The sequence below is a fragment of the Spermophilus citellus genome (assembly GCF_964194105.1).
Source record: "Spermophilus citellus genome assembly, chromosome: 2".
NCBI classification, from domain to species: domain Eukaryota; kingdom Metazoa; phylum Chordata; class Mammalia; order Rodentia; family Sciuridae; genus Spermophilus; species Spermophilus citellus.
The window spans coordinates 223,695,336-223,708,249 of NC_138183.1; the positions used below are offsets into that span (position 1 = coordinate 223,695,336).

Below are 12,914 nucleotides of genomic sequence, written 5' to 3' on the forward strand. Positions count from 1 at the left end.
ATTTAATAATTTTCTTAAGTGAAAAAATAGTCATAAACCAGAAAGTTTCATTTTTAGAAAAATAAAAAATATTATTGACTATCACAAAATTTCCTAAAAAAACAAGAAAACTATGATGTGAAGATTTAAAGAAATTACAGTTCACACAAAGACACAGGCGTTCCTGTACCTCACAAATATATTTCTTTATTTGCTCTTAACTTGGTTGTATTCCCTACTTACTTTATCTTCAGATACTATTGTCTCAAATATTTGAAAGTAGCAAATATTTTTAATCAGCCATATTTTAGCCTACATACTTATCTAATCATCAGAAAGACTTTTAATTAGCTGTGGATCTAGGCACATTAGACTAGCTGACTTCATTTATTATACCTATTCAAGACTAGCCATTCCAACCACTAGAAGTCTTTTCTTTTTCTTTCTTCTCTAATTTTCCCTATGAAAATATATCTTGAAGAGAAATTTTAAATATAAAATTGTTCCCTTTGTAGCTATTGTTGAAAAGAGGGAATTTTCCCTTTCCATAATTTGAGGTTAAAGGATTTCATTGTTAGCCTTTCCTACTTTACCAATGTAAAAATATAGAGAAAAGTTTTAATTGATTAGTAACCTTAAATGAGAATTTCTTTGCAGGGTTCTGTTAGCTTTTTTTTAGCATTGCTGTAAAAATCTCACTATGATACTCAACTCTGCCTGAAAATAGTATCATATGGAAGCTTTCAAAAAATACTGATGCCTGGACCACACCTGAAGATGTTCCAGTGAGTGCTTAACAACCTGCTTAGGAATGGAGGTTATATGTTTATATAAAAACATATAACACATAAATTGCAAATAATAACACAACACATAATACTCTTTTGTAAATTCCACATAGCTAACAGATTCTCACAGAATGCTTTCATTGATTTTTGCCAAGTCTGTGTACACACCCAAACTATGGTTGAAATTGAGAAACAAGTGCAGTTCTGATCTGAATGTTGATTGATATTTTCATCCATGTTAATAAGACAGAACTAAAACAAGAAAGATGTATGTAGGACTTTCTTTGTTAATTAATTATTTAAGCAGTATTTTTTCTATTTTCTATTCAGATAATAGTTTTTATATGCTGGGAGAATACTGCAATTTTTTGTGCTATTAACAATGTAACCGATACAAAAAATTTTCACTTTCAAATTAAGAAATTGCATTATGAACTTTTTCTATCATATAACTACATCTAAACCAGAGGTAAAATTTTTCTGTAAAGGATCAAGTAGTAAATATTTTAGTGTTTTCAAGTTAGATGGTCTCTGCCTAACCACTCAAGTCTGCTATTGTTCTGTGAAAGCAGCCATAGACAAAGCACAAATCAGTGGGCATGGCTGTGTTCCAGTAAAAACTTATTAAAAAAAAAAAAAAAACAGGCATCTTAGGTCCATGGCTTAGACTTTAAAGCAAGCCCTTTTTTTAGCATTTGCCAATTTCTGTTATATAGATATTCTTATTGTGGCCAATTTCAAGTTACAAGTCAGCCCTGAAAATAAATTTGGAAAGAAATGCACAGTATCACTTTGTTATATACTGTTTTCACTAAACAAACATAATAAACATTAATAACTTCAAAAGAATAGGTAGGTAATGATAAAATGTAATAAAATGATTGGAAAGTGAAAGGTATTTATTACCTTTATTTTTAAGTTTATACAAGATTTTAATAATGGCTATATTTAACAACTGGCTCATAACATCTCAGAATTTAACAATCAGTGTTTGAAAGCCAGGGGAAGTCAATCTTAGCACACGAAACCAATTAACTCCAAATCTCTAGGATTGAGGACATTGGTGCTTTTGCTTTTTTGTTTATTGGTACTAGGGATTGAACCCAGTGACACTCTACCACTGAGTTACATCCCCAGCCATTATAAATTTTTATTTTGAAACAAAGTCTCACTAAGTTGCTAAGGCTGGCCTCAAACTTGTGATCCTCCTGGAGTCACTGGGATTACAAATGTGTGCTACCATGACTAGCAGAGACATTGGTATTTTTTAAAAGGTCTCCAGATGATTCAAAAATTCAGAAACTGGATGTTTCAAAGGGTATCAAGGATAGAGAAGGCAGAAGCTAACGTTGCTGATTACCTTATTGGGCAATAATCATAAAGCAGGAGAATTCCTGAGACTGAAGAGAGGGAAATCTGGAGATAAGACTAGCATAATGAACCATTTCAGGGTGCCAGATGCAAAATTTTCAGTGCTAAAACCAGAGAAGTGTCGGACAAAGCACTAGAAGCCTTGGATTTTAACCAATTTTTATTTAAATAGCCACATATACCTAGTGACTTTTGTATTAGATAGTGGGGTAGGTACATACAATTACAACATGACTCCTTTGCAAGTATAAACTTTCTATTTATTTGCTGGTATAAAAAACGATTTTGAAGCCTTCTAATAGAGGAACACATGAAAGTAACAATTCAGATTCTAAACTGAAATATTTGCTATCAGGCTAATGTGCTAATGTGAATAAGTGATAGAAATTCTTTAGAAATAATCAGTGAATTTGTGAGTGGGGGAAAAAAGAATTTTCCAGGTCATACTATAGTTAATATGATAGTTGCTGATACAAATGGGTGGGAATGAATGGCATTAAAACAACTGCACTCTATCACCTAGTTTTTCTCAGAACATTTGCAAAATGGCAGGATGGGGCTGTCAGGTCAAACACTTGAAAAGAACAATGTTATTGAACTATAAGAATCCTTGACCTAGACGTCTTTTTTTCTTTTTTAGTATGGGGATTGAACTCAGGAGTGCTTAACCATTGAGCCACATCCTCAGCCCTTTTTATTTATTTTAATTTTGAGACAGGGTCTTGCTAAGTTGCTTAGGGCCTTGCTAAATTGTTGAGGCTGGCTTTGAACTTGTGATTCTCCTGCCTCAGTTTCCCATGATCTTAAGTAATCCACTTGTTGGGATAACAAGTGTGCGCCACCATGCCCAACCTGACCTCTATGTCTTGAGCAACACTTCCTAATCCCTTACCTGCCTAGCACAGACTGAACTGTGAGAAATAAATTATCATGTTTAATGTTGAATTTTATTTCCCCAAAAGTCAATTTTTAATGGTAACATTCTCATTCAAACTGCACACATGGAAATATCATCCTAAGAAAAAAATTAAGAACAGAAAACATGAAGTTTATAATGTTATTTATAGAATAAAACTGGATAATAAGAGGAATTATAGAAATGAAGGATAATAAAATTATAATTAACTTTGAAAATTATTGCGTCCCTCTAAAAATAATCAAAAGGAAATGAAGAGTTGCAATAATGCTATGCTTTAGATGGAAAAGGGTCATACTTTCAGTAATTCAAATTTTAATAATTATATGCTTTTAAAATATAAGGTGTAAAGTTATAGAACTACATTAACTTGACAGAGTTAACATAGCAAGGATATTCTATAATGCAAACAAAAGTGTTAACATTCCCTAAGCTTTAAGCACCTAAATCACTTCAACCAAGTATATTGTTCTTTTTCCACTCTAAAACTACAATAGAAGAGTAGTCTAGGACATTTAGCCATCTTGTCCTGACAAATAACCAATTCACCTTTTTTCCCAGTATATTCTTAAGTATTGATTTTACCAAGTGAACTCAGACATGTGTCACACTTATCCAATACAGATCCTTTTCCTTGGAAATGTAGTTTGAACATCAATCAGTCACCTGGCCTTTCACCTCCAATTCCTGTTGCCACTGTCTGTCAACTATTAAAGCTTGGCCATTTCTACAAATGTTATTTTTAGAAACTGAAATACATAGTGACTCCTATGAAAAATATGTTTCTTGGAAAAGCATATAAATGTTCAGCTGATTAAATTTCTTAATTAAAATTATTGGTTTGAAAACTTGTTTATAAATCCATATTTCAAAGTTTAGTAGGTATTTACTTTTAAAACCTATTTCCTGAATAGCAATATTACCATTGTAATATTGTAATATTACCTCCAGTGTAGAGGACAACAAGATAAAAGGAAATTCTAGCTGAGTGACAATGTTACAAGGGTCTTCAAATGCAGAAGAGAGTTTTTATCTCCGCCTGAATCCAATGAGAGTCATAGAATAACACCCACCTTGAGCTGCAGGCCTCCTGGGACTAGAGTGTTTGCTGGAAGGCTTTTAATGTGTTGGTAGACATAAGAGGAGAATTGCTCTTGCTCAGCCTGTAATTGGGGGCCAAGTTTAGAGAGATGACCTCTGTTGCTTTTGATAGCTGTCTGCAATTCATCAATCAGCCTGCTTACCTGAAGGGGTTAAATTACAAGAGTTGTTAGCAAGAAGTAATTGTTGATGTCACACCTATTAGATTTTTGAGTATCCAGCATGATGGGGGAAAATGACTTCAATACAAGAATTTGAGTACAGATATAGCCTTGAGTAAAGATTAGAGATATATATGCATTCCTTCATCAACAAATTTCATTTATGAAAAATGTCTAACCTTTTTACTTCAGTAATATGGAATAGGTGGCCATTGACAATTACTAAATGAAAAATATCTCTGAGTATAAAAAGGAACATACACATCTGACAAGTTTAAAGGACTTTTAAACTGCTTATTACAATAAAAACTTCCTAGGACTTGAATCCAATGTACATAAACTAGTATCACATTTTGTTTTCCTATATGTACCTTTTTAGAATATTTTATTTCAACAAGTTACATTAAAATTTTTAATACATATATTAAATTCACTAAGATTTTTTTGACCTTTAAAATAAATAAGGGCGCTCTGGCCCTCACTAGTAATCCCAACAACCTGGGAAGCTGAGGCAGGAGCATGGAGAGTTCAAAGCCAGCCTCAGTAAAAGTGAGGCACAAGCAATTCAGTGAGACCCTGTTTCTAAATAAAATACAAAATAGGGCTGAGGATATGTCTCAGTGGTCAAGTGCCCCTGAGTTCAATCCCCAGTACCCCCCGAAAATAATAAATAAATAAATGTTATCTTCTTCCAAATATTCTAGAATACAATTTTTCCAAATTTCATAAATGTAATTTTTCAAAATATCCATACTTTAAAGACAATGCTCTGTTCTAGACACCATTTTAAATATATATATCAATGACAAGATAAAGCATAGAATTTTTCCAGAAACAAAATGAACACATACCTGGGATTTAAAAAAAAAAATTTGGACTTCTAATCAGTGTATTTTAGGATGCGCATATGAAATTTACTTATGGATTATTAATAAAACATGGTGAGGAGTCAGCAAACTACTGTTTTATAGTTTACAAATTAAAAATCACTGCCATTTCTTTGACTTTCATTGTTTATATAAACTTATATTCTATATAATTCTAAAGACTGAATTCTTTTTTATTGCTTCACAGGCTTTATTATTAAAGGAAATTCATGTTAGATATTCAGCTGTATGGCATAAAATCATTTAATGTCCCCAAATCATTAATAAAAGAATACTAAATGACATAGGATAATTGGTAATTGACTCGATTTTTATTGGTCAATACATGGTCATAATCAAAAGAGATGAGGAACAGAAATCCACTTTATCAGCAATTCTTTAAAGTGATCAACTTTGAAAGCTTGCATTAAAATTCTGGCTCTCCCACATACTGACTAGGAGACTTTGAACAAGGAATAAAACCCTCATGCATAAATAAATGAAGAATAATATTGGTCTAACATACTGAGAATTAATTCGATAAAAGAATAGACAGCATGATGTCTAGCCTAAAGCAGGTAGGTGCCCAGTGCATCGGTATATTATTATAGTGTTTTGTTTTTTTAAATCTGTGTTTTCTGCATATCGAGTTTTAGTTATATTTTTCTTGGTCCATCATTCCTATTCTTACCTTTATTTCATATGAGGCAGATAGAAATTCTCAACTATCTGCTGTATAGATTTTATACCTCATTTCAACATCCACAAACAAAATGAAAACTCCTCTAAGATTCTTTCATGTCCTGACACCTCATCCTCCTTCTTTCTCTCTCAGCTAAAAATATGGTATTTGATTTTGCTGAAATTTGCTAAAGAACAAGCTTATATTCTTAATTATGTGGCTTAAATATTTATTTTTCACTTTACCCTAATGATGTTTGTGAGTGTGTGTGTGCACACATATATTTGGTAAAAGCTAAACATAGTTGAAGTTTTTATACATGTAAAACTTTGATTACATTTGACTTTTTTTTTTTTTTTTGTATCAGGGATTGAGCTCAGGGGCACTCGACCACTGAGTCACATCCTCAGCCCAATTTTGTATTTTATTTAGGGACAGGTCTCACTAAGTTGGTTAGTGCCTAACTAGTTACTGAGGCTGGCTTTGAACTCACGATTCTCCTGCCTCAGCCTTCTAAGCCACTGGGATTAGAGTCATGTGCCATCACACCCAGCTTCATTTGACTTTTTCCAAGAACTTTACAAGTATCAGATGCATGTAAACAACTTACTTCAATATAATTCCTATTTATCTTTGGTCTCCCGTAACTCTTGTTTGTTCCTATGTGATTAATCTTCTACCTTCCTTTAAACAATCCTTTCTTCTAAACAAAGGGTTGGCAGATATTTTCAATAATAGGCTAGTTTGTAAATATTTTTGGCCTTATGGGTCATAATGTTTCTGTCAAAGAATTTAACCCCACAGTTGTAGTTGTAAGGCAGTCACAGATCATATGCAAATGAATGGGCATGGATGTGATCAAATAAAACTTTATTTATAAAAATAAACAACGGACTGAATTTGGCCCTCATCTAAATATAAATTTTCTATCATTCCTTTCCTTTTTTATAAGTAATACTTTGGTCCAAGTCATCATTTATTTCCTCATCCCTATCCCAATGTGGATTACCAAAATACCTAGTGACTGGATTCCCAGTCCCTAGACTCTCCCCTGTCATCCATCCTGCCACCTTCACAGAATTAATCCAAACTGAACAGTAAATGAAACCCTCTAGTGACTCTTTGAGATCTTATAGCTTGATATTCAAGATTCAAGACCTTTTATAATCTGATCCCTACCTGGCTTTATGGCTCATATTCCCACTAGACCCTTCCTCTCTAACAAGATGTCCCTTCTCACTGTTCCCATCTCCCACCACACACACATATGCAGATTCTTTCTATTTCTCAAGTGTCATAATAAATTAGAAAATATTTATTTATCTATTATGATCAACACTCTTATCTAATAAACAAGGAAAATCAGGTCCAGAAAAGTTAACAGACATATAACTGACAGCAATGACCCAAAGTGACTTGCTTTGGCCAATGAAATGTGAACAAAATGAACGTATACCACTTCTCAACAGAAGCTTTACAAGTTATCATTTCTAGCATTGCTCTTTTGCTCTGCCATGAAAACAGCAATGTCCCAACAGAAACTGTTCCTTCAACCTCTATCCCATACTGAAAAAGACATATGGGAGAGAGACAAACAACCTGTAGCCAACATAATATTTTGTTTTAAGTAACTAAGATTTGGGGCTTGTTTACCAATGCAGCATAATCTAGCAAAACCTGATTGATACACTGACTTCTGCTAAGTCTTTGCAACCCTATATAACTCATCTAATAGGATACTAATAAGCAGCCCTTAAGGGTACATAGAATGTGTACAGCAATTTCTATTAGTCATTCATACAGAAGCCCTTCCTTCATGGTCAATCAGTTAACTTGGAACAAAACTTTGGAAATCATGGGCATGTAAGGTAGTAGAAAGTATATGATATGTGTGTATGGGGGGTCATAAGAGACATAGGAAGAAAAATAATATGAAAAAGAAAGAAGACAAGGAGAGAAATTAAAAGGAGATGGAGATGGAGGAAATGAGCAGGGAAGAAAGAGAAGAAAAAATGTTAAAAGAGACAACATTATTCATATATTATATACATGTATAATATTGTCACAATGAAACCCATTATTCTGGTATAACAAGTATGCACTTATTATATAATTAAAATGGAATAGAAGCAGCAGATCCAAACAACAGATCTATTAAATTAAAGAAAGCTGTGGGAAAAAAAAAGACAATATTATTCATAGACTATAAAATTCAATGGCAGATTTCTTTCATGATGTTCTTTGATTTTCTAAAGGAAGGAATGAATTTATACACTTTCCATAGTACTGTTAACTCTATAAAATGTTGTAAGATTTAAAAATGAAAATGATAGATGATTAAATATTTGTCAGTGCTTTCAGCCTCATCTTCCCCTTCAGATCACACTATCCTATAGCAGCAACTGTCCTCGAATGATAGATAACAGTATGTTATATTCAAAGCAAAACACCAACAGGCCAGGTGGCTTGCTGTTATGGTTATTTGATGATATTAAAACTCAAGAAGCAAAAGACTTAAATGGGAGGATTCCTTTTGTGGAAAGCCTTGGTTCTCTTTGAATTCATTTCCAGCATCATGCAATTCAGGAAGATGTAATTTTATGCAGCCTTTAAAGTCTACCAAGTATCATGCAATGTATTCTGATAGTCAATAATGCTCTATGATTTTATGTACTTTACCTTGTACTATATTAAGCCACACACACAAAAAGGAAGAATTTCAGACTTTGATTTGAGAGCATTTTTATACATGACTGGTTTTACTGTCACAATCCATACACTTTAACTGATAGGGGATTTCATGTGACATCAGAAATCAACCAACCATACAATTGATGATGTCATGATGTCATTTGCACTCTAAAGGGCTACTGGTTAAAGATTTAAATTTTCATCTGGTTAAATTCTGTCTTGCTTCAAGAATATTTCTATCATTTTTGCTCTTTTCCTTGGCCCCCAGATTACATGAACCATAATTAAATAAGTTATCACTTGTTTCTTTAAATTGAAAATTATCAAATTGAATGTCCTAGCAAAGATAACTTAAACATAGGGGAAAATGTATCAAGAATACTACCAATGACGTTTTGATAATGTTTCCCTTCAATTTTACTCAAATTTTGTTGCTTTACATATTCATAAAGCCTTTTATCCTCTAAGTGTTATGTTTTATTCTCAGTTATTATGGTAACATATCACCCTTAAGACAATCCTACTCATGAAATAACTCATATACTAAAATCAGGTAGGTAATGACAATATTCCTGATTTATTTCACATAATATGATTTTTTTCAAATCACAGATGTTGCTAAAAGAGAAAAATGTTCTTTAAAATTCTTTATCATAAATCTTTTTTTTTCTGCAAATCCTTTTTTTTTCCTCACAAAGGCAACGTGAATAGAGGTAAAAGAAGACAAAACTTGACCTTTTGTGATCCCAGCATTAATGGGTCTGTTCATAATTCAATCTATGTGTGTGTGGGAGCATCCATGTGGAAACATAGAAGCCTGAGAGACATAAAGCCTTTCCCTTTAAACATTATCTGACCCTATCAGTCCCATTCACAAAAGAAGGCTTACGTATGCATATGCTGAAAAAATGCACCATCTCATTGTGCAACAGAAAGCCTACTCATTCTCCATGGAAATGCAGCGCGGAAGTGACACTTGTACAGAATTTGGGAGAGTGACAAATGAGCAGAAGGTAGAAAAAAAAATGAGTATTTTGGTGAGGAAAGAAGCCAAACTTCTGACAGAATGCAAATGTGCACATGTTTATAGACATACACATAGGTTTTTACCTAACACATAGGGAAGTTTGACCATATTTATATGACACATGCATGCAACTCTTGAATTCAATTAAATTTTCAAGATGATTTATAGTCAATACAAAATATTGTTCAGCTTATAATCATTCTAAAGAGTATACTTAATGAGGTTTGTGCATGTCTGAGCCATACATTGTGAATCCTGTATATTGGCTATTATTAATGCTGCTTTGAGGATCTTCTGGCTTTTTCAGTGATGGGTTCAGCTGTCAGCCTGAATTCTCTGTGGTTTTGAATCCACCCATATTATTAAAGAGAATTCCAGAGCACTTTGCACAGAACTGTCACTTGAAATCATCACAAAGGGTGGCAGCCTCTATGCTAGGAACATCATTGTGGCATATAACATACAGGATGATCTCAAAGTCAGATCAGCACTTGAATTTAAGACCAAGAAACTTTTTAATTAACAACATATTTAAGATGAGTCAAAGGGAGTAGGCAGAGAAATTAAAATGGTATTTTAAAGCTTCCTAAATCTCTTCTTTGTCTCAGGCCCAAGAACACAGTTTTTTAATTTTTGATTTTTTGGGGGGTAGGGTGGGGTATTTGTTTGTTTTGTTTTGTTTTGATTTTAGGTTAAAAAGTAAACATAATCCAGAATTGATAAACAAAGACTGAGAGCCTGTGAGCAAAGTTAAGTATCTCTTCATTTGGAAGCTGCGGTGCAGCATAACTATCAGGGACCCCAAAGTGTGTGGCACCTCTTATTCCTAGCACTTTAACTACTGTCAACTTTTAATAGTTTCCTTGAAGCTTTCCAACACAGATTTAACCGTTTGCAGGCAGAGGTCCTTTACGTGCTGTTTTTAGGCCTACTCAACAACCCCATTCTCATTCCCCTCACAGATGAAGGGAGGGACTATTAAAAATAGAGACATTTTAAGTGTCTTCATAACTTACCTAGCAATACGGATATGGTGAGGGCAACAAGGAAAATGTCAACTGTACCTTTTGACATGTGACTGTGTGTTACTGACCTCTAACTACAGGTGTACAATAGACCAAGAGTCCCAACTACTCTGCTTGGAGATCCATCACCAGGTTGGCACCAATGGGAATACTAAGTCAGATGTGTCCTTGAGAGTTACAGAATTCCTCTAATGGCCAACTTTGGCTCCCGGCTATACCAACAGCTTTGCCAAACCTTTCTTGACTACACAATGGTCTAGGATGCTTCCACCCAATCTTACTTGGGATTAGGTCTGCATTTTTGTCTCACAGATCTCTCAACCTTATCATGCACTCTCATAGGCATTTCTTCTAATAAAATCCTCAGACATTTAATTCCACTTTGGTTTTTTCTTTTCAGAGAATTTAAAATAGCACAATTTTAAAAGGGCAATAATATATTACATACAAATTTCCAAAAACATGTATCATCATCTCAAAGTGGCTGTATGATGTATACATTATTACTCCCAGTTTTATGTGGAAAATTTTATGAAATAAAACAAAATTTTAAGATAAAATTATAGGCAGCAGAAAAGGAACTAAATCTATATGTATATGATGTTTAATTTGGTTTGAGATATGTGCAGAATATTACATTTATGTAAAAACATAATTTTCCCTCAAATTTCTCATTTTTCTTTCCATCAGGATTTGACTTTTTTTGTATGTGAATTAGAGCTAAAACTTGATGTCACAGACTTTTTCTAAACCAAAACACTAGAACCTATGCATCCAAATCAATATAGATGTTTTCCAAGTAATCTCTTAGAAATTATTCTCATAGCCTCTTTGGGGGCACTGCCATTTTTAAAAATAAACTATTTTCATAGATTGCCAAATATATTTAGAGATTATTATACATACACGCACATGCACACACACTCCTTTTGTAGATATTTAATTTTTGAAGAAAAAAAAAGAAATTTTGAGCCACATAAAGAACTGTACAGAAAGAACTCAGAAGAGTTAAATAAACAAACAGATAATGATGATAAAGAAGAAATACCAAAGAAGTATAGATATTATTATATTTGGAGGATGAGACAATTTATATTTCTAATGTTGCTAACAAGGTGGCATTAAAAATTATATATTTAACATAATTATCATTTTCCTGACCCACTAAACTTTTTAATTTCGATGAAATTGTGATTTTGCATAAATATCAAAGAGCAAAATAATTATAAAGTTTTAAAGGAAAAAATATTTAATCTGTTATTCTTTTTGATAATTTTCTATTTAATCTCTAATACTAACTGGATTTGTTAAAGATAATTTTAATTATACTGATGAATCTAGAAAGACATTTGCACTTCTCAAAATTTATGATACACGGCATATTTATTTGAAACTTACTGTAAAATGGAGTAAAACTCTAGCTCTGGTAACATCTTTTTCAAACACATAGAGAATGATATTTTTAAAATTTATAACTAGTAACTTAGTCTTATAACTTGTTAATATTTGGTAGAATGAGACAGAACCATAACTTAAATCTATGTAACTATTATTTATTAGATTTTAGGAATAATTCAAGTTTAATTTTTCATATGAAATATTCTCTATTGACAATGCCAATCAATGATTACACTATCATATTTAATACCAGACATATATGTCCCAAATATTAATATAGTTTTGTGTAAAGAATTTGGTGCATTGTATGTGTTCATTTGTTATGAAATATACAGTTAATGAAGAAGATGCAATCACATTGATGACAAACTATTAAAATCCTAAAGCTTGGATAAACTTATTTGCCCAAATGTCAAAATAAAAATGCATGAGAAGCTTATTTTGTAATTTTCACATTATCATGTTCCTTAAGTTGCTTAATGAGTTTATTTACTGACAATAGTATGTGGAAATTAGGAAATTTGTATTTATTCCCCAGAAAGATTAAATGCTTTTTCATTCTAGAAAACTACTTGAAGACAGTTTTCCCCTTTTGTCTAATACTTATTTTGAATTATTCTTTCATTTATGGAATATGCTGTCAATGTCACAGCATGAGCTTTGGAGAGAAGAAGGTTTGATTTAATAGTTCTTCATTACAATATTGCCTACAGAATCTTATAATTAGCTTCCTTACCATTGACATTGCAAACTACAGTTTTCCCTTGGTAAAGATAACTTTGTTAGCATACCTAAAATTCAGAATAATAATTCTATTTTTAGATAACAAAAAACCCCACAGATTTAGATTTATTAAAATTCAAAAACAATTTATGTTTTCCCTGTGTTGGCATGTTTTACAATTTTCAG

The 12,914-nt window shown here is 32.5% G+C and overlaps 1 protein-coding gene across 1 annotated transcript in view; it reads right to left on the reverse strand.

Annotated features, from left to right (window-relative positions):
• DCDC1 (doublecortin domain containing 1) overlaps window positions 1-12,914 on the reverse strand; it is a gene marked incomplete at both ends in the record, with an annotated part of 489,436 nt that overhangs the window by 278,332 nt on the left and 198,190 nt on the right. Inside the window, 1 exon segment of the mRNA XM_081282196.1 lies at window positions 4,128-4,298. Coding sequence (XP_081138322.1) covers window positions 4,128-4,298 — 171 coding nt within the window.